Source organism: Mchenga conophoros, linkage group LG1 (genome assembly GCF_057382185.1).
Source record: "Mchenga conophoros isolate Kocher_MC1m ecotype Shallow Benthic linkage group LG1, M_conophoros_male_GT1.1, whole genome shotgun sequence".
NCBI lineage: Eukaryota > Metazoa > Chordata > Actinopteri > Cichliformes > Cichlidae > Mchenga > Mchenga conophoros.
In genome coordinates this window covers 39,939,783-39,967,269 of record NC_140526.1, presented here as the reverse complement: position 1 = coordinate 39,967,269, position 27,487 = coordinate 39,939,783, and the positions used below count along the sequence as shown (strand labels likewise).

Genomic DNA, 27,487 nt, shown 5'->3' with positions numbered 1-27,487 from the left:
GTATACATAATGCAGTATGTTTAACTTATTTACATAAAGTACATCAATACATATTATGAAGTAGAGGGTCGACCTGACATTGTACATTACATGAGAGATACACCAGTTCAGGGCTGGCCTTACATAAATTCAGGGCAGAGGGGGGACACAAAGATAATCCATTCATTCCATATTTTGTAGAATTTGTCTTCGAATTTTTAAGGAAAATGTCAATTTTTCCATTTTAAATATTTCAAAAACCACATTAAAGCAATACTTAGATGTTTGCTTTAGATTCCATTAATTTACCTTCTTACTATACTTTCATTCAATGTGAACATGGAAACACAAACAGCATCCATAGACACTACAAGCTGTCTGTAGGTAACTCTGCATGTCTGATTTGGCAGATATTGCAAAGAATCAGAATACTTTATTAATCCCAGACTATATTATGTGCTCACAGTTGCTCCAAGACAGTAAAAATCTTAAATTAAATAATACAATACTTTACTAATTTGGAAAAAAAAAAGCTCTAATGTATATAATAGCTCAATTATAAATATCTCAGTATATAAGAAAAATTAAATATATAAGGTTGAAATTAAGCTGTACAGGATGTGCAATAGGGCATAACTATTACAGTGTGTACTGTGCATTAGATGGAGGAGTTGTGCAGGGAGATACCTACAGACAGGAATGATCTCCTGTGTCGTTCTGTGGTGCATTTGGGCAACGTAAGTCTCTCACTGAATGTGCTCCTGTGATAGGCCAGCACATCATGGAGCGGGTGGGTGGTCTTGCCCACCTTTGTCCTTGGACAACAGACCTGATAAGCCATGTTATGTGTATGTATGATCTGGCAATGTTCCAAACCGCCTTTATTGTGCACGAGGTGACTGCAGAGGAAAGTCTGTGACAAGCAACCTTTAAAAGTTCTCATTATTTCTGAATTTCCAAGAAAATATGAATGATTTTCAAGATGCCTTCAGACTCCACTGTGTTTTCCATGTGGGCCAGGCCACGTTTGACACAGAAATACATGCCTTTTTATTAAATATTAAAGCTGCAACCCAAATTTGTGAACTTCAAATTAGAACCACATTTGAAACCTTACGTGTCATATTTTACGTTCCTTTAAATCAGCAAAATAAGTGACTGATGCAGAAGTATTCATGTTTACTTGGGCTGGTATTCTTCTGATCTGTCAACCACTGGCATAATGAAATTATCTCCCTATTAGGAGCTTAAACATGAATCCACAGTCACAGCATGTCACAAAGCTGACCACGTAATCATACAGCACTGCACTCGCTTACTCTTTATTTGAGCATCCCTTAAATCAATTCAAGTCATCTTATAACCACAGATATGGAGAACACGTAGTACAAAAATGCAAACCCCTGAAGGACGGCTGAATAACAAAATGCACTTTGCCATGTGATGTTACTCAAGCCACAAGAACCCATGCAACAGGTTGCAGGGGTTAAATTGTCCCAGTGTGACTTTTAAAAGAAAAACAAAAACCAGCTGCTCGAGAGTTTGGTGGCATTTTCTATTTTCAATTCCACTTCTTGATCTCACAGCGTTTCATTATGCCACAGCTGGAAATGGCCTGTGAAAATGTCCCTTTGTTGAGATGGCACAAAATAAAGAACCCAGATGTTTTAAGGAATTGCTGAATCGATGGGGTCCGAGGTGTGAGGTTCAGGGTAGTGAAAGGACCAACAGATTCTCTTTGTTCAGTTAGTTATAAAAACAAAAAACCAAAAAAAAAAAAAACCAAAACACATCACTTGTGTTCCCATGTGCTCCAAGCACAGCAGGGTATAATGTACCACTAATTTTCTGCAACCATGAGGCAATTGCTTTTAACTTAAGGGCAGGAGGCATCTAGTTTTCCTCCATATGCTCCTAAATGAGGGTACATCCAATTAAAATAAAAATGTCCACCATACTTTATTAGCTTTTCAAGGTAACTCTTGTATAAGGTGACACAGGTATTGAGAAAGACACAAACCATCTAATGGTTTCTGTTACAAGTCACCTCTACAACTGAAACAATGAATTCAATGGTCGTTTCCCCTGTTAGGGGTGAAAATTTGATCCAGTTCTTAGCAAAGGCAAAAGTCCCTTTGACAAATGCACATTTGCATAAAAATGAACTATATTTGAATGACACAACATAGTTACTTTAACAGACCCGTGAGGTAAAAGGTCAAAAACACAGAGTGATATATCACACACTGCTGATCAGCAGGATAAAGTGTATGAAACAACAAGCTGAACTCAGTTCTACTGCGTATTCATTTGATCTCTTTCTAAGCTGGTGCAGCCCTCCACAACAGTCCTAGTTTCTTAAGTGGCCTCTGAAATTTAAATGTTTTAAATCCTTCCTCCGGGGTATCTTAATGAAGCTGTCCCAAAGATTCATGGTGGAAAAAAAAAAACCCACTTAAAGCTGGTGTTTCCCATTAATCCGCTAGCCACCCATTTAGCATCTTTAATTCATGAAAGCACTAACTGTTAAAAAAGGCTTTAATACTTGAACAAATGGCAGTATCACAGAGTTTCAAGAAAAACATACACTGCTAACAGAGGCTGCACCGCCACATCATCAAAATCCCACTTTATTACCTGTTGCTTTGATTTTACTGTTGTGAAAGACGTCCAACCTCCAACAGAGCAAGAACAAAGTCATGTCGGGTGGTGGTTTTCTCTCATATTGCATGGTTATGGAATGTAAATGTAACTGTTACGTAAATGGACAAAACACAATCGTCGGTTTCCTGAACCAAAGTAGGATGAAGAGGAGACAGAATGAAGCTCTGGCCTTATTATTTATTCTATAGTTCTTCCCTGCGGTGTGGATGGATTGGCTGAACGGCAGAATCAGTTGCCATTTTGGTTCATCTGTAGATACTCGTTGTGTAACTTTTCTTGGGTCTCGTAGAGCTTGCGGAGCTTCTTGGCTTGACCTTTGCTGAGCTCCTTCCCTTCAACGTCATGAGTGGGGAAACCCTGTTAACGGCGACAAAACCAAACACACCTTTAAAGCTTTTCAGGTTGACACGGTTTGTGAGCTGTCGTTTCCATGGTAACTTTTAAATTACCTTTCTGAATTTTCCTCAAGTTCTGACGCACACACAGTTACACTGGATGCGGATGTCATTTCAAATAAGGACATTCATGTCTGTACAAGCAAATCCCCGTGAGCTAGGTCTTTCCTACTCTTGGATCCGCATCACGTCATTGACCTCAGGCACACGTCTAGCTGTGAGCACCAAATCCCCACTTTTATTGCTGTAACTTCATGATTTCGTGGCGTGGGGTCGTTGGCCCCGTGACCACCTCACGACCTGGAGTACCGGGTGCTAATCTTTGTCTTTGCTTTCCTAGATATCCCAGGTTTTAAGCCCTCAGCAACAGATTCCTGAGGTCATCAGGGCCCACGAGCCTCACCACCAACATGGCACCAGCTTAACAGGTTCTTCTCATGAAAAATTAAGCATGGGAGGTAAAATAAGGACTTACCGTTTCATCGAATTTTGAGTATTTGTCTGTTTCACTGCGAAACATTTCGCTTGCAGGGATCTTCATCTTGGCCAGTTTCGCCATCTGCAACAGTAACAGAAACATGAAGATTCCCTGATGACACAAACGCAGAAGGTCACTGTCTATATAAACCATCAGACTGACCTCTTGCTCCTGTTTCTTCTTAGCAGCCTCTAGCTTCTTCATTTTCTTCTCTTCTTCCATCTGTGAAAGATGGAATTTTATTGTGTGAAATGTTTTAAAACACATGTTTGCATTTTTAAAAAACAATTTTACATAAAAATGAAGGCTTGCAGTGGACTTCTGTTAAAATTGTAAATCAGCTAAGAATTTCTTTTGTCTGAACAAACTAGCTGTTAGATGTTGAAATGCCCGTCCTTATATCCTTGGAAACTCAGCGTCCTTCAGTTTTGGGAGGGGGCACTTCTTTTTCTGGCTTATCGTTTACTTTAAATTGGGATAAATTATCTCCTGTCAATCTTAGGACCTAAACTGCTCCAGACATGCACTCGATGTGTGATGATGTCTTCTCTTACCCTCTTCTTCTCCTCTCTCTCCTTCAGTAATGTCTCCTTGTCCACTAGCTTCACCACAGTGGGCAGGCCTGCAACACAACCACTTTATTTTCCAACACTCTTCACTTTGTAAGAACGAAACAAGGTCAGAACTTTTTTACATTCTTACGAAGAGAGTAAAGGCTCGGATTTATTGAGCAGGGCATCTTACTGCGCTGCAGTCATAAAGATGTGATGAATGGAGCGGATAATGATTTCGTGACACAGACGTAGCCAGTTTATTCCAGTAATAACTAACCCAGTCCACAGACGGCTGCGCAAAGGAGGCAGACCTGATGAGGAAGATCAAAACCTGAGCCGATTCTTTATCTCTATAACTTCAAACACAGACATCTTACCTTCGTGATCTTCCAGACGTACTCCAAGCTCTGGCAACATGTCGTCACGGACAACATCGCAGAGCTGCAGCAGCTCTGTCACTGAATAAGTAAGAAAAGAAAAAAAAGAAGAAGAATTTCATGTTTCAGTTCTCTCTGATTCAACATGGAGGTGATGTTTTGAGTTATAAAGTAAACAGTTTTGTTTAAAGCGCATGTTCTTACCTTTCTGCTCTCGAGCAATTTTGCGGACGCGCTCTCTAAAATCTGACAGCACTGTGAGGTATGGCATCACTGCGCTCTCCAGCTGTGGACAATTAAGGGGAATTTTTCATATGCAGTACATTTCTCATAATAATAATGCCACAAGAGACACAATTCAATCACAAAAAGTGAAAACCAGTTCACTTACATCAACACTCTGACTCTGTCCACCCATGGGAAAACCTATGGGGTCCGATCCTTCAACTGCACCAAATATCTAGACAACAACAAAAGTTTCATTTGAAGGGTTTGTTAGGCATCTCCACACTGATTTTGCCCAGTAATGGAGTTGTTTCTTAACTTGGAGAAGTAACAAAGTGTATCACATCCACTTTCATGTGTGTGAATGGATGAATGAGGCATGTTGTATAAATGAGATAAGAACAAACAGCATGATTTCTCCTCCATACAGAATCAAGGTGTTCTGTAAAATTCATTATTCTGAGAGCTGTGAAACGATAAACGCAGCAGCAGAAACGTGCTCACCTTCAGCATGTTGGTGAGGTACGCAGCAATACTTTCCATCAGCATGCGGTTGGGCCTGAGTTTGACGCTCTTCTTGCTGGCAATGTAACCGTTGCTTTGGCTGACCAGCGTTCTCATCTCCTCCATGGCAGTGCGGGTGTCCACGTTGTCACACAGAGCCTCGTGGACGGCAGACTTCCTGTCACAGAAACTACACAACACAAGTCACTTTTTAGTTTTAAGTATGAATGTGTTGTGTTTGCACGCACACAACTCTGAAAGTGCAAATTTTGATGAAGAACAACAAACTGGTCTTCTAATCTACCGAGTCGCTCTCTCACCTGTTGTTGAGCTCCACCTCTGCTGTCTCCCACTTCTCAAACTGACCAGTGATGTCAGTAGGCGCACGCAGGATGTCTTTCACATTCAGGAAGAACTCCTTTCAAATAGAATAGAACAGAATTCAACTTTGTTGTCATTGCACATGCACAGGTACAGGGCAACGAAATGCAGTTTGCATCCATCCAGAAGTGCTTTAGTGATATAGATATATCACAATATATATTAGCAATAATATAGATATGTAAGTATATTACAGAAATGGGTCTATTATGGTATGTTATAATGTACACGGTATGAAGTATGTTATGAATATTCTATAGCTATAAGTATGTACAGGCTGTAGTGAGTACAAGCTACAAATAACAAACAAAACAAAAACAGATCAACACAAAACAGACAAATCTTCCAACACTGTCTTTGTTCTTGCTTTCACCTACATTCATAAACTTCTCGTACTGGACGGCTGACTCCATCGTGTTAGAAGAATAGTCCAGAGTGTCCTTCCAGGAATGCATCAAGAAAGCCAGACGGAGCTGACGTGCTGCGTGGAGACAAACAGTGAGACCGTTAAATAGTTCTACTCTAACTGAAGAACTTAGTGTTCATTACGTGTTTCTCTTCAGATATAAAATAAGTAACAACTGCTGTTGGGGTGAGAGAGGGAACCATTGCATTCAATAATAATTAAATGCAAAGTGGTGTATAAACAGATAATAAGTGAAAAAGTATGTCTGAAGAAGAAACGCATCATGGGAACCCCCAGCAGCATTCAGTTTGCTGTTAAAATGATGATTTTGGCTTTAAGCTGTGACAGTTTGTGCAGCCTCATAGCTGGAAAAACTCCCTGACAGTTTATTAATGGTGATGTATGCTCAAGTGATGCAGTCTACAAAGCAGGAACACATGTATCACCTGTGTTCTTCGCCAAGGCGTCCTTGATCGTGATGAAATTCTTCAGAGACTTTGACATCTTGCAGCCTGAGATTGTCAGGTGCCCGGTGTGCAGAAAGTACTGGACCCAGTAATCGTTCTCAAAGAACGCCTGTAAGCAGCACAAGCAACTGTGGTCATAACAGGTTTTACCCTTCATCACTGGAAACGGCTTTAAACACATTCAGGATGTTTCAAAGTGTGTGTTACGTCAGGCATTTACATAGTAAACAGGAACACATTTTCTGCAACAGTTACCTCTGACTGAGCCAGCTCGTTGTCATGATGAGGGAATCGCAGATCAAACCCTCCCCCGTGGATGTCCATCGACTCGCCCAAGATAGAGCCAGCCATGGCTGAACATTCAATGTGCCACCCGGGTCTTCCCTGTCACAACATTCAAAGAAAACACCGATGACTTCCTTTCTCATAAGTACAAATTCTCGTTCCATTTCACAGAGCCTCAAATGACACTTTCACGTTTATATAAAAGAAAAGCTTTAAATGCAAAGGATGATCACACGGTCTTTAAAGCCTCTGAAAATGAAGGCTCACCTTCCCCCATGGAGAGCCCCATGATGGTTCTCCAGGCTTGGAGGCTTTCCACAATGCAAAGTCATTCGGTGACTTTTTCTCACTTAGTCTCTCTGCAGAAATGCTCAGATCTCCTACAGAGCCAGGAAAACAACGACAACAGGTTAAAAACTGAACATTGTACTTATTCTCTACTCAAATATTGGTAGGAGGGAAATCTTGGTGAATCTCTTCTGCTCTCACTGAGTCAAGCACTGAAAATCCCCGACCTGTTGTCTGTTGTCGGGCATGTCTGCACCTGTTGTGTGGTGCTTGTTTTATAAGTGTACCTTCTCCCTCTTGTAAAGCTTTCTGATCGCCGACCGCCTCCGGCACCAGTTTAGCGTACGAGTGCTGCGGACTGGAATCAAACTTCAAGGTGTCAAAGTATACTGAACCGTTTGACTCGTACCTGCAGACACCAGAGAAACAAGTAACTATAGCGACAGCGATGCAAGCAGTTCGTTCGGTACGACACAAATCGTGAACAGCGGCAGCATCTTCCTCACCCATAACCATTTGAAACTATTTTCCTCACAAACTCCACGATCTCAGGCACGTATTCACTGACTCGAGTAAGGACATCAGGGGGAAGAACCTGTGTGCCAAAATGACAACTTAAATCCAGTTACAGCAGGAAAATGCTGATTTCAAAGCACATTTTAACAATGATATTTTAGACATAGTGTCCTTCCAGTAACAGAAGTTTGGACAGAGCAGTTTCAGCCATTGTTATCTCAGAAACGGTAACGTTCAACAACACAAGTAAAACTGAACAATTCATAGAAAAAGTTTCTTTACACATGTTGGATTTTTACAGGGGGCGTTTATTTAATTCCTTTAAGAGATTTTCTCAGAAAATCAAAAGATCATTTGGCTTTTTTATACTTACATTGAGTGCTTTCATATCTTTGTGATAGTCTTCTTCCCAGTATTTAGGGAGAAGGGAGAAGATGGAATTCTCTGTGACGTGACTTCCGAATTGTTTGTCCAACCAGTCTGCCAGCAAGTCCTTGGAATTCTCCAACAACACCTTGGGGAAGAAAAGACAATTCAATTGGACTTGTTGAGCTCATTTCCAGCTCCACACTTTTATTCGTGGTCACTATTAACAGAGTAGTTTTGCAGGATTCTAGTGATAAAACGATCCTTATTAGTTCTTGGTGCAGACCTGGTAAAACTGGGTGGAGTTCCTAGTTGGAACTCAGATCAGTCACACTAACCCTGAGTTACTAATCCCAAATGGTGGCAGTGAATACAAGCAGTAATAAAGCTAATCTGTCCTCCCACTGTTGTAAATGTAGAGCACTGACCATCTATCCATGAATCTGCTGCAGTTATTTTGGAAGCACAAAAAGCAAACAAAAAGCAAACAAAAAAAGCTTTTTCTGTATTTCTAGTGATATTTCTCTGAAGTTGCCACCACATCAGAACAGACTCACGTGTGCCAGAGGTCGTATGACTTCATCTGCGGCTTTGCTCTCCATTGCTGCTTGCAGCGGTTGCAGACTGGCTGTAACTGCACTGTCCAGCCTTTCCAGCATCTGCTTCTTGTCCGGGTCTGTGGTGGAAGCCAGCTGGGCCTGAAACGGCTGGAATTGGCAGAATAACACACAGAAATCCACAGAAATTAAAAAAACTTTCAGCTTGTCTCTGTTTTTAGATAGAGCTGAAGCTTGGACTTCTACTAGCTACAGTACAGGGTGTACTGATGCTTGTGTCTATAGAGTCTAGTGTTTGTGCATGCTGTGGTTAACCAGCTGCTACTTCACAAACACTGATACAACCCATAGGGAAACCAACAGAGCCTGCCGATGGAGCAGAGTTGTTGTAGGAGGAGGTTTGCAACTAGATCTTCTGATATTATAAACTCAGTGACATAAATGTTTAACATTAACGCAGTATTTATCTGTTTTACTAAGTACTGCACAGTTCTGTTTTGTGTTATTTGAATTATCTGCCTCGCTAAATAATGACCAATAATCTCCAGAGAGATACATGCTGTGCGATCAATGAAAACAAAGAGAGAAGATTTACACCATCACTGTCAGATCAATAAGTACTTCACACAGGTGCAGTGCATCCAGGGCTTAAACCTGTCTCACCGTTCTGGCGCTGAGCACATCCTGCAGTATTTGAGCCGCTTGTGGCTGTTTCTCTTTGTACTGGTCCAGAAGGTAATTCTGCCGGGCTCTTTTAATGATCTGAAAGAAGAATATCCCAATAATAAACCAAAACAGCAGAGTTTGCTTATGCCAAAAGTTCAAAAGCATTCTGCATGTATTGCAACATCAGCTCCATAGTAGGACAGTCTGGGTGCTAAACTGGCCTGTCCTGTAGTCCTGACGCCCGTTTAGCCCATTACAAAACAACAAATACAAATCAGCTCCTAATTTTCTGAGCAGCTGAAAACCTGCATGTGTACATTTATGTTTTCCCCCTGTCTAATTAGGTCATCACAAGACCCTGAATTCCTGCCATAACTTCTCAGAGACATGTCAGCTTACAAGCTGAACCTGTTTTTACCTGCCTATAAACACACAGACAGATGTGTGAACATGTGAATGTTAACAAGGACCTTGCACTTATTTCAACAGGGCTGCATTAATCATTACAGACACAGATGAGCTTGGACAACCCATCTCCCACATTTCATGCAAAAACCTTTATTAAAAAAATTAAAAACATCTAAAACACATCAAAGCAGACTTACTTTGTCATCTATGTCTGTAATGTTCATGCAGTAGATCACATCATACTTGAAGTAGTCCCTCAGTATCCTTCGCAGAATATCAAAGGATATGTAGGATCTGCATAAAGCAAATTATTCATTAAAATGTTGTTGTAATAGAAAAAAATATAACAGTCTCGCTATATGAAGGATCATTTCAGTGCTTAAATTCCTCTGATCTTGCTTACCTGGCATGTCCCATGTGGGAGGCATCGTACACTGTAGGACCACAGCAGTACCATGTTACTTTATTCCCTTTCTGAGGAACAAACAGCTCCTGAAACATGGAGGTTATGAACTTAAATGAGGATAACAAATACTTTAAAATAAAAAAATCTGATAAAAATGTATCTTACTGGTGGCAGCGGGATTTTTAAATGCAGTGTAATAGAAACGAGAGCCACAGCGAGAGATTAGGTTGCATAGATGGTTTTATTTCTACGTTTGTTTTTTCAGTCGAGACTTCTTCCTGATCCAGAACAGTCTGGTTGTGCCAGACTAACGCTCATCTAAGAAATACGGGCATGTTTATCAGCGCCACAAAGAGCCTTAAGCTAAAGACCATCTCGCTACACTTAAAATCATCTGGAAACCAGTTGTGTGTGCATGTGGCAAAATGCAAGCAGACTATAAAAATATGCATTAAATCTACAAATGTGAAGTGAAAGTGCTGCATTCTATACCAAGAATGAGAGCACATCTGTCACAAGATACATCAGTCAAAAGAAATGTGACTATAACTTCTTTAAACCATACCTGGATTGCATACTTTGGAAAACAGTGAGGCTTTAAATCCTGTCACTATTAAAAACTTGAATGAAATAATCTAAATATATATGCATTCTTTCTTTTTATAAGTTGTACAGTAACGATCACAGACTCTTTAGAATTGTGTTTGCTTCAGTGGTTTAGCCCTGCGTCAGGCTGCCCACCTGTCCAATGGATGACGTGCACGGTCATACTTTTATTCCCATGTCTGCTCCTACATACGTTTCTATTGCAGCTCCAATTGTTAGTCACAAATGTGGGCGAAACGCTCACAGTTACATGGCAGAAACCGAGAGCTACAGATGCTTCGTGTAATAAACGAAGCGCCAAAGCACAAAATTTGCATCGATTATTTTTTAAGTTATTCGAGTTACTCGGTGAATTGTTGCAGCCCCTTATTAATCCCTTGTAACTTTAACAGGCCTCATAATCTTAATTTGCCTGCAAATCATAGCTTATCGTTTCAATTTCACATCACTGCATGAGTATAAATAAAACTGACTCTGTCCAGCCTGTGGCTATATATACATTGAGGGATGCGGTATCTAATGTAGCGACTTCACGAGGACCTCATTTCCCAGCAACACCAGCACTGATGTGCGCTTTACATTCGTCTCTACCTTTGCTCTTGTCAGGCTGTTGTAGAGTCGCAGCTGAGGAACATCTGTTCCTGCTGGTGGAGACCAAGGAGGCTGGACACGCTTTCCTTTGACTAAAATAAGAAAGGAACAAGGGACAATTTCAGTTTTCACATCATAAGTAAAGGGGTTCTACCTCTGTCGAAGCTATTCATATGGATGCTTTGGTGACATCATGTTCCATTAGGGCTAATTAATAAGACTAATCAATAAAGGCTACCAATAAGACAGTGACTCAGAGCTCACGTCAGATAACATGAGACAGTGAAAGAGCAAAGAACTGATGCCCAGTGCTGTGATAATGGTTCAAAAACTGTGACACATGTAAATGGATTTATTTTTGCTTGAAATAGTTAAAGTAAAGCAATGACAGAAATCTGTTATAGGTTCTAGTGCAGTGCTGAGGAGTGTGATATTTCAACAGTAGTTAACAATAAATATAAATATTCTCATCATCCCATTCTTATCAAAGACACACAATAAAGTTTCCTCTTCATCAGTGTCAACAAAAGAAAATATTTCCTCTTTAGTCTGAACTTCTGTCACTGTGTCTACCTACTGAGCTTCAATTTCCAGTCAAATATTTGCTCAAAGGCAGGGTTCAACATCCACACAGCGCATCAGAAAAAGAGTTGATGCAGTCTGCACAAAGGGAAAACACAAGTACTGTTCACAAGCAGTGCAACCCTGCTAGAATATGGAATCTAAAAATAGTTAGATACCCCATATGATTAGTTAAAAAACAACTTCAAGTGGACACATTGTGCTTAAGATTGCTAATGGTCAACACGTTTATTTAACATGGCCAGAGTCACTGGTCATAGCTGGCGAACATATCCTTGATAACCCCGACCAAAAGAAGCAGGTAAGCCCAAGAACTCCCCAGGAAACTCCACTGAGGACACAGAGTGAGGGAGGCTGCTGTCCCCAGAAGTCTACAGAACCAGAAGTCTTTTAACAACCACATGGTAAAAATAAATTTTTTAAAAATATACAGTTTTGAAGCATTTCTGGTTTTGCTTCACCTTTCAGACCCCAAACTTACATCTATCGTGTCTACTGTGTCCTTGTAAAGAAGAATGGAATTTTCCAGTAACACAGCAGAGTTAAATGGAAAGTGAAGGTGAAAGAAATGAAGGAAATCTAGACATCCGAGACTGGCACAGCATCAGATGAGCAAAACAACACACTGGAGTCCCCGGATAAAAATACAGCGATGAAAGTGAGCGTAATAGGTCAAATTTACTATTTACTGGCTTTTTTAATAAGAGTTTCACTCCCACTCACATCAGCCACGTAACCAAGTACGCTCTTACACATCGTTTAGATTAATAAATAAACATTTCTGTGTTCTATCATCAGTTACTCTTTCTTTTCATGATGTTTTACATTTTTTGTAAAGTTGTCCTTATTAATATTAAGCTATTTAGCCAGGTATGGGAACAAAGAGTATTTGCCTGTGGGGTTCTTCACCAGCTGTTGCTGCCGTGTTTACACAGCGATAACGCGAGTCTCCTCAGCGCTTAGCTGCAGGTACCACACACATCAAGTTGCTATGACTGACATCAAAAGTGCAAGCTAAAACAGAGTTCATTCCAGTGCCTGCAAAGGAAGCCTTAGTTCATGCTGAGAGTCAGTTTGTTTAAGAGGGCACGTCACAGCCTCAGAGTGCCTCCACATCCACGGCCAGCAGGCGCAGGACCACATCTAGCCTGTTCATGCCTTCAGCTTTCTACTCACTGCTGCTTTCTGGGTTGAGGTCCTGTTGCAGGGCTGCTATGTGTCTGTACCAGCGCAGAGCGTGGACATGTTGTGGATCTGGGGGTCTGTGGAGGAGCTTAAAGGCTTTCTGGTCGACCTGGGTGGGGCTGAACCCAGCCAGGTAGCTGCGTGAGGTTAGGTAGTCATTCAGGGCCACTGTCAGTGCAGCCTCCTCACTTATCTGTAGCAAGAAGCCATACTCAAAGGCTGCAGAAACAAGAGGGCAAATGTTCGCAAAGAATTACCACCTTACTCCACTGGACAGTGGAATAACCAATGAGACTAATGACTTTGGTCAGAGCCAAGAATTACTCGATCAGTTGGAAAGTCAGCACACGTCCAAAGTAAACTGCACTTATGAGTGAGTTAAATGAAACTACTCGCTACCCAAACATAGCCTAGCAGAACTAATGCTGAATAACACTGGCCTTTAGCCACTCACAGAGAACCTTATATATGTATAAGAAAACAAAAGAGGTGCAAGCACTGAGTGGAAACAGGAGAAAGCAAAAGATGGAGAAAAAAATGTAATTAAGGGTGCAGGTTACATGTCTTATAGAAGCAACCCGTGATTTTCATACTGTGTTACTATTTGAGCTGTAATTCTAACTGCAGGTCAACAAGTATTTGGACAGGAACACATTTTATATCAATCAAGGGGCTGAAAATAAATACAGCAAATATTGGTAAAACTGTTAATGTTACCAATGTTTTAAAGGGTCAGGTTTCACTGATTTAAAGGTAAATTAGGAACGTACTAATAAGCAATTTCTTAGTTATTTTAGGTTCATTTCCTTCTTAACTTGAAGCTGAAAGTCTGCACTTTAATCACACCTCGACTGTTTTATTTCATTGTTGTGCTGTATAAAATTTAAATTACTGACCTGAGAGTAAAAATCACAGTAAGCACTTGAAAACGTTAACAGTGTTTCTCATAACAGGCTAAGTTATACTACTACTACTACTACTACTAGTAGTAATAATAATAACAATAATTTCAATGCTTTCCATAAACCTTTGTAAAAATATCAAACAAAAAGGCGATACTGTCGGATGCTAATAATTTTCTTAAAGATGACACGAAAGAAGATGGAACTTAAACCCGAACATAGACTTAAACAAACCACAGTTCAACAAAAACACCCCACACATCACACAGGAATAGGTTCACTAAAACACTATAAACAAATAAAAGAGAATAAACTGTAGTTACTTCATAACATCCTGTTTGACTGGACAAATGAGCCGAAGATGAGGCTACCTTTTTTAAACGCAGACAAATTGCTAAATAGTATTTGCTGCCCTGTGTTTATGCCGAGGTATTAAGTATTAGTTTAAGCTGTATTTTTTATATGAAATTCGGCTTGTCACTCATTGACAGTGTTTCCTTTAGCTAAGCGGCTCAACTGCAGACTTTGGGACACAGCTCTACATATTAGCTAGCCTGAGCGTTAGCATATTCGCTGTGACACTTCATCAAAATGCGTTAGGTTGTGCTGTCATAGCTTTATGCGGTTTTTCAACTAACGAACCCATAAAGCAAACACCATATATTATTTACTGTACCCGGATCACCCGAAGCCGACATTGTCACAGTAATCAAAGGCTGGATGCTGATGCAACAATAACGTGCCCGGAAGAAGAACCCGTATAAACGACGGTAGGAATAGGAACCAAAGTGTTTGAACCTGAGAGCTGGCGGACATAAATGATGGTACACTCAATGTTTTTTGTTTTTGTTCTGTGTGTGTGTGTGTGTGTGTGTGTGTGTGTGTTTGTTTAAGACACTGGAATGCAATGCAATAAAATAAAATACTATATACAATAGAATAAAATAGAAATACAAATGCTATATACAACTGAGTAAGAAAATACAAAAGTACAACTTCGTCAGAAGAAGAATTGTACAAGAATTGCACATATAGCAGTCTTATTGCACATGTGAGGGTTTGATCAGCTGCAAAAGTCTTTGTTGTGGAGTCTGACAGCAGTGGGGAGGAAAGACCTGCGAAATCTCTCCGTCCCACACCGTGGGTGCCGCAGTCTCCCACTGAAGGAGCTGCTCAGTGCTGTCAGAGTCTCTTGCATGGGGTGGGAGATGTTGTCCAACAGGGATGACAGCTTAGCCGCCATTCCCCTGTCACTCACCACCTCCACTGGGTCCAGAGGGCATCCTAGAACAGAGCAGCATCCTAGAACTTTTAAGGAAAAGTTGATGATCAATCAAGCTTAAGTTATATGGGCACGAGCTGGAAATTTTTTTTAAAAATGATTTCTTGGAATGTGGTTTTAAATCTCAGTGGAAAAGTACCGAGATTCTATAGTTAAACAGAATCTGAAAAAAAGAAAGAAAATAAAAAATATATATCTAGTTTTTGTTGCCTACATTGTAGACTCTACATTGTAGAGGGTGACGTTGCCTTTAAACAGGGTACAGTCAGGGGTTAAAGTGGGATTCAGCAGGTGGAGGAACCCTAAAATTGGCTGTAATGGCTCAATGTGGGGAAAAGTATAATAACACAATAACTTCTATTGAGAGCTCCAGTATATTTTCTTAGGCTGTGATCAAATGACCTGCTGCTCTTTGTGGATTTACACAAATTAATTCAACAAGGTGTTAGCAGGTGTTTCATGAGTTGTCCTGGCTGATTTCCATCCTCTACACTGACAGTATCTTGTTTATGCAGTCTTTTTTCTAAATGGTATAAAGTTTTATGAAGGTGGAATTCAGTCAGTGGATCATCAGCTAAAATTCATTTGAATCTCTGCTACACTTGATCCAGGGCGGTCCTGGCCTGTTTGGCGCCCTGGGCGAACACTCCCTTTACCCCTAATCCTAAAGTGTATTTTTATTTTCTTACTTTTCTTATATTTATTGTTTGTTTACTTGCACTGCTGTAACTGGAGCCTCGTCATCTTGTCTCTCTATATACTGGACTGTATGTAGCGGAGATGACAATAAAGTTTATTTTGACTTCAGCAGCGAGCAGGCGCACCGAGGACTCTCGCGCTCACTTTTCGTGTATAGAATTTCGAAAAAAACATCGGTGCAAATAATAAGTCTGTATCATGATGTCTGGTGTTTTCGTGTTTGTTGGTTTGTTTTTATTTTGTTTTATTTTGCGAGTTGGTTATTAGATGCTGCTCCCCGCCGCCCCGCCCTCTCCTCTCTGCACCTCGCAAACGGTGGGCGCCCTTACTCCCAGCAAATGGGCGATAGAAAACCGCTCGGTGCCTGTACCATTCCCAATATGCGCTGGCTGATGTCGGGGCAGCATGAGTACCAGCAATTTTTTTTTTTTTTTTACTGATGCCCGTGATGCCGCCCCGGGCAACCGCCCGTGTCGCCCGTATCAAAAACCGCTACTGACTTGATCTAACCTAACTCTGACCATGAACCCACGGCTACTGTGCACCAGTCACACACTGTTCTTTAAGCTTCAAATTTCCAGTTCATCAAACATCACTTATCAGTCCTTACCTTTAGATCTGACCTCTCTTCTTCCCGTCTTGTCCTGTCTTTCCTAGCTTTCTCCATCTCTGAGTGAAGTTGGCTCTCTTTTTTCTCTCTCCCTGCGAGATGCAGCAGCTGGACCTGTGAGACAAACGTCACACAAACAGTTTGTGTGTTGGCTGATTTTTGTTGAGCTGATAGAAATGCTATATTTGAAATTACCTGCCACTTAAAAAAATCTCACTCCCTTTATGCTCCTCTTCACTAGAGGTACATGCTGAAGTACCACAACCGCAACTTAGGGACACCTGCAGTCATTCTGGTGTTGTGGCAAAACCCCCCAAAACAAAAAACACAGTCCCACTTTTAACCTCTGACTTTGGCACGCGTCCTAACTTTTTATGCGACATCCACCGATGAGGATTATTAAACGAACAGGACTGCCTTTCACGTGTTCAAAGAAAATCTATGAAAAATGAGAAACAGGAAGGAGCAGGAGAGGATGGTCATATTAGACTCAGACGTGGGCACACTAGTTTAAACAGAACATTATTTATGACATGGAAACGCAGTACAGGAAAAAGTAATTACTGTGGAGACGAAGAAACTGTTGAACATCTTACATTACACTAACAGGAGTGTCAGGTGCTGACAAGTTCAACTCCAAAACCTCCTCCTCGGTACAGTGATGGTTAAATCCTCTGATCTGGATCATATTGAAAGACATTTACTTTTCGGTCCACACTCCGTACCGGTTGGTGGGAGTAATGCACCGTTTCGCTGTTTGCCAAAAGCAATGGCAGGCGGAAGAAGAAGAAGAAGAAGAAGAAGCGGACGTTTACGATATACTTTTGGAATATAGGAGTAAGAAGTCACACAAGTAGATTAGCTGGTCTGTTGTGAGCACAGCGGTTAAATGCAGAGTGTGTCTTTCAGAGAAAGCTGAAATGTCTCACGTTAAGGAGTATCTGGACAAAGTGACGCGCATTTATGAACGCTACACCGAGTATGTGAGGAGAAACCCAGCTGCCACCGCGCAGCTGGAGAGTACCGTGCGCACTCTCTCTTACCTGCTCGCAGGTCAGTCGCAGCAGCAGGTTTATACAGTGTGTTGGGATTAGGGTTCTCTGTTTAGAAGTAATGCAAAAGCTCAACTGGACTTATGATTGTTTTTTGGGAGGTGAACTCTCCAGATCTCTTGTTAGTTTCACTTTAGCTCGGCAACACTAGCTACAAGTGCTCGTGCAGTGCAAAATGAATGACGGCATGTTTTCTTTGTTTGTATTTTGCAGGGAGATTTACAGATTCCCATGAAATATCTGAACTAGGTAAGTAGATGTTAAGGACCAACACAGAGACTAGTTAGTTCTTTCTTGCATCAACGCCTCATATATTAGTAGGAGTTTGCCATGTGAATGAAGAAATATGAATGAATACATAAATTCTGAAAAGCCAGAAGGCTCAGAGATCTCCGGAGAGACATCATGTTCTCTCAAATCCCAGATTATGTCCTGTTTTACATTGATTGGAGAATGGTGACCCTCTCCCAGCCTGTGCGCCAAAACATTATACGAAACAAAATAAACATCTATTTATTTTTAGCATTATAAAACTTTTTGAAATATTTTTTTCCTCAGTTACATAATGGACATAAATGGTTTGCAGATTAATTATATTACAGGATACTTACTTGAGAATAATAATGGACTATAATTTGATGTTAACATTGAGCGGTGAGGAAACTTTACAGGTTATATTATCACTATGCATTCTGTTCAGTTTTCTAAGCATTGTGTGTCCACAAATGAACATACTGTATATAGGTGTGTACTATTCAAATATTTTCATCGTCATTTTTTACCTTTGTAGTGTACTCTGCCTCCAATCTCCTGGTGCTATTCAATGACCACATTCTGCGCAAAGGGCTGAGATGTACCTTCCCTGTGGTGAGCTCTGCTTTCATTCAAACAAAAACCAGTTCTCACAGTACAGTAGAAAAGAAAAGCATTTACTCTCTTTGCAGAAGAGTGCAGTGAAATTGAAATGGCTGTCCTTTGTGGTGCAGCAATAAAAACTAGAAATTCTAAAGAGATGCTTAAAAAAAACTTATTGTTACCATGATCAGTTTTTATAGTTTTAGTGACCCTATAGGATTTACCAGAGCACAATAGGACAAATACACTGTACTGCTAAAGTATTCACTTACCCATCCAGGCCATTGAATTCTGTGGTTTAAAGCTCGCTGCCACTGGACACTAGAGCGGTGGCAGTCTGATGGACTGTGCCGAGTGTAAAGTTTGGTGGAGGGGGGATTATGGTGTGCGGGTGTTTTTAAGCACTCAGCGCCTTAGTTTCATTAAAAGGAACTCTTAATGCTTCAGCATACCGAGACATTTTGGACATTTTCATGCTCCCAGCTTTGTGGGAACAGTTTGGGGATGGCCCCTTCCTGTTTTAACATGACTGCGCACCGGTGCACAAAGCAAGGTCCATAAAGACATGGATGAGTGAGTTTGGTGTGGAAGAACTTGACTGGCCTGCACAGAGTCCTGACCTCACCTTTGGGATAAATTAGAGCGGAGACTGTGAGCCAGGCCTTCTCATCTAAATATGTGTCTGAATATCCAGCTGTAGCTGCTTAAGGCTGATTCCAAAGGCTCCATAATGCCCGGCATCAAATGATCAGTAAACCAGATTGGTACAAAGTAGTTTTTGGTCTTTATACTTTTGTACTCCCTTCATAAACACTATAGTCGGGTGATTAAATTGTGCTAAAGCTCATCCAAGAAGCTTGGCTTGTGATGAGTAGCAGTGTGCCTGCCTGTTCCTTCTGTACGGCTTTCAGAATGCAGCTTGGTAACCATTGCTAGTGTGAGCCGAGGACGTAGCACTCCACCCTGTTTTCCAAATATGTTAACTTCTGGTTTTTAAAACTAACATTGCAGCAACCAAAACACTAACACTGAGGCTCAAATAGATGGGCTGAGAAACCAATGGCTAACATCACCATGGCTGCATCCATCTTTTACTGTACGGTTGTACGTAGTTTTTGCTTCAGTAAAGAAACTATACAAAGACTTCAGAAACTGTGCACAGGATGTTGTTCTGGGAAGAAGTGAGGGTTTCATCCTTTTTCATCTAATAAGTCGTCCATCCTTTGTGTTGTGGTGTTTCTAGTCCATCTCTCAACAGAGGCTCCTGACGTGGCTGTCTGTGCTGGAGTATGTGGAGGTCTTCCTGGAGATGGGGGCCTGTAAGCTGTGGGGTGAAGTTGGACGATGGCTTGTCATTGGACTTATTCAGATTTTTAAGTATGGCTTGGAAACTTGACTTTAATTTGAAATTATAAAACACTGATACTGATTTTGCACAGGCTACATTTTAAGTTATTTTTTTGGAAAATGGAAAAGTAAAAATTACTGTACATGTTCAAAAGGAGGACAATAGCTTTCCTTCTGTGCCTATTGCTTTAATGCATAGGCACAAAATATAGTCTGTGTTAGACAAATGGTGTTCCATCTTTGTGGTTGTTTCAACATGACAGTGTAGCTGTCAAAGGACTCCACAAAGACTGGTTTTAAATTTGGCATCATGAATTTAAAAGAACCTTAGCATTCATTGCGTGTCCACATATTTTTGGCCTTGTAGTGAGTAGCTGGGAGTGACTCGGTGGAAGACTACGCTTTTCAAAGTGCTCTTTGAAGTTTTCTCTAGATTTATTTGTGATTTTTGTTTCCAGATTTTGAAGGTTCTAATTGTTCTTTTTTTAAATCCTTAAGTTGTGAATAGTTTTTAAATGCTTTTTATGTGACTTCTGAGGAGCTCGGAAAGAAAAGCGACTGGACTTCTTAAAGTGAAGACATTTCAAGAAGCTTCTCAGATGAGCGGTGAAAAATCTTCAAGAAACTTTTAATGAGTCCAGTCGCTTTTCTTTCCGAGCTCCTTAGACTACCGTGACCTGGATGACTGAGAACAGACATCTTATGTGACTCCTTCACAGGGCAGTTTTTCGGATTGTGCTTCTTCTGTGGTACAAATCTGGCATCCAGACTTCACCTCCCATAATCCCCCTTGACAGAGGTGGAGACTTTGCTGGTGAAGGTCAGTTGTCTTTTATAAAATGGCCTGCACCTTCAATGACTGTGAGACGTTTTGTTTTGAATTGAAGAATGTAAAATCAGATGTGAATTCATAATGGCTCCAGAATCCTGTCACATTTGACTGTTAGCATTTCTATTGTGAGCTGCAGGGAAGCATTTTAGCCCAGTTGCTGAAACTAACTGAGTAACTTGGGCTAAATAAGTAAATAAAGGCAAGAGCCTGATAAAGTAAACACGTGCTAGCAGCGCTTCTTGTATGCTAAAGCTCAGAGACTCCCTCAAAAGTAATGAATCCTTCCTTAAAGCACACAAACGAATGACATTTCTCACTTCCCGCTCTGTGATTTGTGCGTGAAGGCTAAATTAACGCTTTTCTCCATAGATGAAAGTAACACAGAGCAGCAGGAAGACACCTGCTTTGTGGGCCAGAGGTCAGGACGAGTCATTAGGCCGCTCGGCAGTGGTAAGTTTGGTTTAAACTCTTTAAAACATTTTAACCTCTTAAGATTCAAGCTGCCTGACAATTAAGCCTAAAACCAAATCCTGTGGTACTCAGCTGGTGTGGTATTTGAAAATATCCAGTTTCTGTCTGAACAAAGGCCGGCTTCTGAGAAATCTCTTAATGCCAACTAACACCAGGTTGTCCTTAAGCTTCTTTGTTAGCTCATATCACCTCCTCACTTGATTTAAGAGCAGGGTTCTTAAATTGCACTATGCTTTATCCATTCCATGTTGTTCCCCTCTATCTGTCCCAGATGTTGATGTTTATTTCATTTAGAATTTTCCTTCAACATCTTCACCGTGCATATAAACGACTGTGATTCAGCTTCTTCTGTTGTCTGGCCAGTTTTCTGCTATATATCAATGTGATGTATGGGGTGGTGAAGTCGTGTAGGCAGACTTTAAATTCTTATAAATTCAGACAGAACTTGGGTTATTGTATTTAGCCCCACAAGTCTCCTCGAGAATATGTCCTCAAGATCTGATTGAATTGCTGACTTTCAGCTCTAATTTAAGGGGTTTACAAAACTGGCTGATTGCATTACCTGTTCATAGATAGTCAGCTGTTTTAGCAGTAAACACTTATACAATGCTATGTGAAGTATTCCTGAACTTTTTTGTGGTAAACTGTAAAAAGAAAAAAAGAAACAAAGTTTTTTCTTCTTTTGTTTGCTGCTTGTTTTCAAAAATGTTGATTTGAATTTGTAACTGAAACAAAAAAGTGACCAAATGTCTTCATGTTAAAACCTTTAATGAACTTCATTCTGTCCTGTAGATTAAAGTAATAGACATTGTTCATTTATTTTTTTACTTTGCTGTTAGACAGGAAAATCCGCAAATGTTGTAGAGCGAGTGTCAGGAGGCGGAATAAAGATGCACCTCTAACTCTGTGCTTTTTGTGCGTGATCTGTCCCGTGTTGGTGATGTGGCAGCTCCCTCGCTGCAGACCCGGCTCTGGGGAGCACAGAGTCACAAAAAGCAAAGGAGCAGCTTAAAGGAAACACTCAACAGCCAACCAACACCTCTGGGGCTCCAAGAGACAATTGCTGAGTCTGTGTACATCGGACGACCCCTGGCGCACTGTATCCTTACCTTCCTCTCTCTGTGTTGCCATACCTGTTTAAACAAAAGTTCTGTTATTCCTGATATTTCTTAAACGCGCTCAATCATCCAGGTAAGGAAATCCCAGAAGCTTGATTCTGTTCAGCTGGACTTTGTGCTTTCAGTGGGATCTTTGCTGTTCTTACGTTGAGGCAGGTGAACAGTTAACGAGGTGGGGATGACGTTTACAGCCAAAGCGTGTACCTCAGGACAAACACACCACTGGTGACACTCGAACAAGAAAGTTCAGTGTGAAGTTTACAGTTGGAGTAAGAGCAGATATTTTAACTGCACTGCATTAATAATATTTTTGAGAAGATTAAAAGCAAACATATTTTGTAGCATCCTCTGTGTGGACCAGTGTTATTTATTTAAAATCACAAATGCCATCTTTCCCTCTTAGCCTTTGAACATTTCTGTTTTTTCAACAGTGGAAAACGTTTTTATACATCCTTCATGTCCATTCATATTTGTCATGTCAGTAATAAACAGTTCAAAACATTTTTAAAATGACACTTTGCTGTGAAACCACCACAGCTTTGACAGAACTACACTGTGGATCGGAAAGCTGCAATATCACCGTCACCTCTAGATGGCAGACTGCGAGCCAGAGTGTGCTTCTTATAAGCAGTGAGAATCAGTCTGAAGCAGTTAAGTACTTAGTCCTGGAACAGGTCAAGGTTTTCAGACTTTCTGGCCTCATATAAATATCCATTTACAGATGGCTGCACTTTGCTCTTGTGGGAAGTTATTATAATTTTCCTTAAATCAGTTCTTCCCAACTGCAGTACTCTGCCTTGGACTCTTTGGAAAACAGTCTTGGAAGCCATGGCTTATCTCTGGAGTCCTTGAACTATCCAGGTAAGCGAGTTCCTCTTTTGCAGTCCTCCAGTTGGCTACTTCATTATCAAATAAGAACTTATTAATTATTATCTTGGAAGGAAAATGTGTGCGGGTGGAGGATGGAGTTGAGACAGGACAATAACCAAACAAACAATCTGCGTAGTACCCAAATACACATACATCCACCTTTTATATTGTGCCACATACAAGCAGAGATGGGCAGTAACGCGTTACTGTAATCCGATTACTTTTTCAAGTAACGAGTAAAGTAAGGGATTACTATTGCAAAAACGGTAATTAGATTACCGTTACTTTCCCGTAGGAACGCTGCGTTACTGCGTTACTAAAACCGTGATTTTTTGCGAGAATGTCTCACGACAGTGACGTAAGCGAGTGCGCCGTTAGTGACAACAGCTGTGTGCAGATTAACAATGGATCACATATCGATTGTGGGAGAGAGTATGAGCGTGCAGCGTTTAAAGCGTGGAAGTACTGACCTTACTTTGAGTTTGATTCCATAAAAAGTGACAAAAACATTCGTGTCCGCTGTGCGTGGGAAGAAAACTTCTTTTTACAGCGAAAAAACCCCTAAACTTCCAACAAGCACCGAGTAGCTACGACGTGATGGGAAACTCACAGAGAAACTCGCGGATTCTTCCACTGACCGCGGCACACCTGCACCAGGGTAAACCTCCGCCTACCCCACTCCTGCTTTACAGGTGAAAATAGAGCAACAGGACCGCTGAGTCTTTGACTTTATTTATTTTCTGCTGTGTTTTACTTGCATCTATTTGAAAGAGTGAGTGTAAACACAAAAAATATTTTATTTTATGAGCTGGAATGTGCAGAAAATAGGTTTAAATGTTAAACTAATTTCTTCCAGTCAGAGAATGTTGCATATAATTAAATTTTTGCTTCATGCATAAAGTTAAAAGGTTAAAACTGATAAAACAAGTTTTAAAAAGAGACTTTTCCATTTGATTACATTTTGTATGATGGATTATGCAGAAAAAGTAGAATTGGGCTGAAAGATCTATCACTTTATCACCTACTCAGGTTGTAAATCGTGTTTTTAAAAAGTAACTAAGTAATTAATTACTTTTGAAAATAAGTAATCAGTAAAGTAATGGGATTACTTTTGGGGGAAGTAATCAGTAATTAGTTACTGATTACTTTTTTCAAGTAACTTGACCAACACTGCTTACAAGTCACAGCAGGACTGGTCTTAATTAGAATAAATAATTTCATCCATCGGTTTTAATTTGTAATAAATGAGCATTTTACTTGTTTTATAACAAAATCACAGGGGAATGTGAAGAACAGTCTGGATGTCACAGTAGCTGTTGCAGGAGGGACAATCATCCAGACAAGTAAACAATGAGTTACAAACATGAAGCAGCAGCTCAGGATGTGTGCTGTGAGGCATCGAAGTGTTAGAGGAGATCGTGAAGTCGTTTCAGCTGCTTGTCCTGTTTCTTCCAGCTTCGCTGCGCTCAGCGACATCAAATTTCAAAATCGATGGGAGAGGGCCGAGATGAGGAGGAGAGCCTTTCTGTTGTTCTACTACCTTCTGCGTTCCCCCTTCTATGACAAATACTCTGAGTAAGTATCTGTGGTTAAGTGGTGTTTTCAGCGGTTTTATATCGTCTTCTGAAAAGTGTTAAAATTAGGATGACATAAATAATTGTACAATCTGTAGAAAATAGTACTGTGCAAAAGTCTAGACTAATGGTTATTTATGCTTTTTAAAAGTCTTACGAAAAATGTCTTTAGACATGAGCTGTTTTGTTTGTTTGTAAGCAGAATCATTTAACAAAAAGAAGTCCAAAGAAAACCTTTGGAACGTTCATCAAGAAGAACCTAAAAACGAAGAAAGTTGAGGCTGTGTTGAAAAATAAATTTGGTCATACCAAATATTAACCTTCAAGCTCGTTAGAACGGCAGCATCCAGAGGTTATACCGTTTCAGGAAGGTTTCCTAAATGTAAAGAAACCTCCCAATGGTTTCTGCTGCTCTGGGGGACCGTGGGTGGGTCCTCTGGGCCTGTGTGGGCTATGACCTCCTCTTGGTGCTGGTCGTGTAGGCTGGGACAAGAGGGTGCAGGTTAGATGGAATTGAGGCATTGGGGCAAGACTGGCGTGGGGAGATCCTGGTGGTTGGCTCTGTGCTGTCGGCCCTCTCTTTTCCTTTTTCACTCCTACTGTGTCTGTCCTGTCTGGTCCTCTGTGGCATTTAAGGGTGGATTTTGGTGCGTGTACCCCTCCTGGCGTCTTCATTGGGGATGGCATGCAATGAAGGGGTATCGCTTGTATCAAGGCTTTGTATTGGGCGTTACAGGGCGTTGAGGCGGTGATGGATGGTGGGGGTGTTGTAGCTGGGGGATGGGTGGGGCCTGATGGGTCCTGCCGGCCTGGTTTAGTGGGGCTTTGGGCTGGGTGAGCTGCAGTTGGGTGACCTAGTTCATTACAAGGCCCGGATGTATAGGGGCCTCCCTCCCCCTGCACTAAGGATGTATCAGACAAATACAGGTGACAGATGTCCTAAACTGGAGCTGGTGGTACATACTAGACGATGGTTTGCTTCGTGTTTCATCTACAGGAGCAGGAAGCCTGTCAGTACCTTCCTGAAGCCACCCACCTCCCCAAATAAAAGGAGTGGCTGGTGACTTTTGCACAGTATTGTAATTCTTGTTCCTTCACTCTTAACAGTGTTACTTTTTACTCCTTCATGTGCAGGGAAAAGATTCTGTTCCTGCTCAGACTTTTGGCTGATCATGTTCCAGGAGTCGGGCTTGTGGCACGTAAGTAGAACCGTGTGCTCATTCTTCATGCACGGTGTTGCCTTGCGTTGCTGTAACGGTCGAGAATTTAGACGTCTTAAAGCTGTTTGTAGAACAACTTAAATTGTGACTTTAAAAAATAGCAGCTTTTGAAAATTGAATGCATTTCAGAGTTCTACTTCGTAATGCGTACTGTAAACATTTGTGCGTGTGAGAGAGAAATGAGACATTGTCACCTGAAATTGCCTAAAATAATCAGGTGAAATGATTTCTTTAATTTGAAACAGACGAAATGAGTTTAGAGGGTTCGTACGGGTGCTTGAAATCCTTGAAAATGCTTAGATTTTATTAACTTGGTGTCTTTGGCAACAGCTTAGGGGGAATAATAGCAATATGACAGACTGATCCATATGGGCAGTTCCTCGGCTTTCATTCAAAGTCTGTTTATCGTGAGCACCGACACATTAAACAACTTAAACATTATGAATGGCTTCAAGCTCACACTGAGGCCTGTGGGGCTCTATCAGCTACGGAGACGACAGACACATGTATATGTGTTTTTTGTATATGAATATTTCATATTTCAAGGCTGCCTGTTTATTTAAGGGAGATGAACAATACATTATTATTTGACATAATTCTATGACAGGTGATGGACTGAATAAATAGATTTTAGGTCGATGTTTGTGCGTTCTTAAAGTCTTATATGTTGAATTGAACTGAGTGTGTCATCTGTTCAAAGCCTCCCGTCAGTGCTGTTCTCCATGCCTGTCTTACTGTACATGGTGTTATTAGCACAAACACTTTAAAGCTGATCATTTAGGACTGTAACAATAATCCAGAGAGCAATGTAGTCAAACATCTCACAGTTAGTTTTGAATGAATGAACTTCACATTTGCACATATTAATTTTTAAGTGAAATGTGTGTTTTAAGTTTATATGAAGTGTGCTGGAAAAGCTTGAAAATGGACCTTGAAAGTGCTTAAACAGTGCTTGAATTTGACCCTGAAAAAGGTGTATGAACCTTGAGTTAACATGTGGGAGAATCCACTTCATTTGAAAGTCACGTGAATGTGCATCGACACTAAAAATCCAGTAACATCCACTGAAACTGCATTATCATATCTATCTTATTCTCTCGGCTTCTCCATTTAGAGGTTGCCACAGATGATCCATCTGACTTTATCTCTAATACCATCTTCTCTCAAAAACCACTGTAATCACATTATCATATATATATGTTTTCTTCTTTCAGCTGCTTTCTTTAGAGGTTGTCCTCAGTTTTGTTTCTAATACTGTAAAGTTTTATGAGATGTTACTTTTCACAGGTAGGCCAATCACAGGTGATACCTGCGATACATTATTACAGTGTTATACATATGATATGATAATTCACTTTTGTTTTTTTTCTTTTTCTAAAACGTACCGTCACATTACTTATCACAGGCAGAGTTTATTATTAAGAAAGAGTCCAGAGGAGCGCAGTCCCTCGCGCTCCCAGGCCTGTTTTTAAATGTATTTTTTTTAATTATATTGCTGCAACTCGTCCTGTCAAACCTGCAGCTCAAAGTCTTCTCTTCACAGTTGAGACTGAGCCTTTCTTACTACGACCTCTGTTAAGCTGCGATGAAGCTGTTGTGCTGTGAGCCGCCGATCACACAGAAACGTGTCCTCTGATCCAGTCGTGTCTTTGGGTCTGCACTTCCTGTCAGTTTGTTTCTGAGTGCAGGAGGAGGAAACTGGACTCACTGACACCTTGACTTTCTTTGCAGTTTCTCTGTCGGACAGACCTACAGACCTAAGAATTATG

General features: G+C 40.8%; 2 protein-coding genes across 3 annotated transcripts in view; one reads left to right on the top strand and one right to left on the bottom strand.

The window, feature by feature from the left end:
- Positions 1-1,285: 1,285 nt before the first annotated feature.
- cars1 (cysteinyl-tRNA synthetase 1) lies at positions 1,286-14,583 on the bottom strand. Of its 2 annotated transcripts, XM_085278091.1 has the most exons (23): positions 14,465-14,583; positions 12,878-13,105; positions 11,120-11,211; positions 9,920-10,008; positions 9,714-9,810; positions 9,106-9,204; positions 8,443-8,592; positions 7,893-8,033; positions 7,510-7,598; positions 7,291-7,412; positions 6,983-7,095; positions 6,686-6,814; positions 6,410-6,539; positions 5,935-6,038; positions 5,497-5,594; positions 5,177-5,366; positions 4,839-4,907; positions 4,652-4,733; positions 4,448-4,528; positions 4,071-4,138; positions 3,679-3,738; positions 3,514-3,597; positions 1,286-3,000 (listed from the first exon to the last, which is right to left on the bottom strand). In XM_085278091.1, exons 1-23 carry the CDS (start codon positions 14,484-14,486, stop codon positions 2,872-2,874), a joined length of 2,466 nt encoding a protein of 821 aa, XP_085134217.1. In that variant the 5' UTR covers positions 14,487-14,583; the 3' UTR covers positions 1,286-2,871. The 2 variants fall into 2 exon arrangements, with proteins under 2 accessions (XP_085134217.1, XP_085134226.1); XM_085278100.1 differs by lacking the exon at positions 12,878-13,105 and having other exon boundaries at positions 14,465-14,568.
- Positions 14,584-17,157: 2,574 nt separating this feature from the next.
- The window catches only part of pex16 (peroxisomal biogenesis factor 16), a 12,209-nt gene continuing 1,879 nt past the window's right edge, over positions 17,158-27,487 (top strand). The window contains exons 1-10 of the mRNA XM_085278075.1: positions 17,158-17,432; positions 17,645-17,680; positions 18,222-18,298; positions 19,530-19,663; positions 20,353-20,453; positions 20,835-20,915; positions 21,886-22,035; positions 22,843-22,915; positions 24,380-24,499; positions 25,633-25,697. Of these exons, the coding sequence (XP_085134201.1) occupies positions 17,300-17,432; positions 17,645-17,680; positions 18,222-18,298; positions 19,530-19,663; positions 20,353-20,453; positions 20,835-20,915; positions 21,886-22,035; positions 22,843-22,915; positions 24,380-24,499; positions 25,633-25,697 (970 nt within the window). The 5' untranslated portion in view covers positions 17,158-17,299. The remainder of the gene's footprint in view (positions 17,433-17,644; positions 17,681-18,221; positions 18,299-19,529; positions 19,664-20,352; positions 20,454-20,834; positions 20,916-21,885; positions 22,036-22,842; positions 22,916-24,379; positions 24,500-25,632; positions 25,698-27,487) is intronic.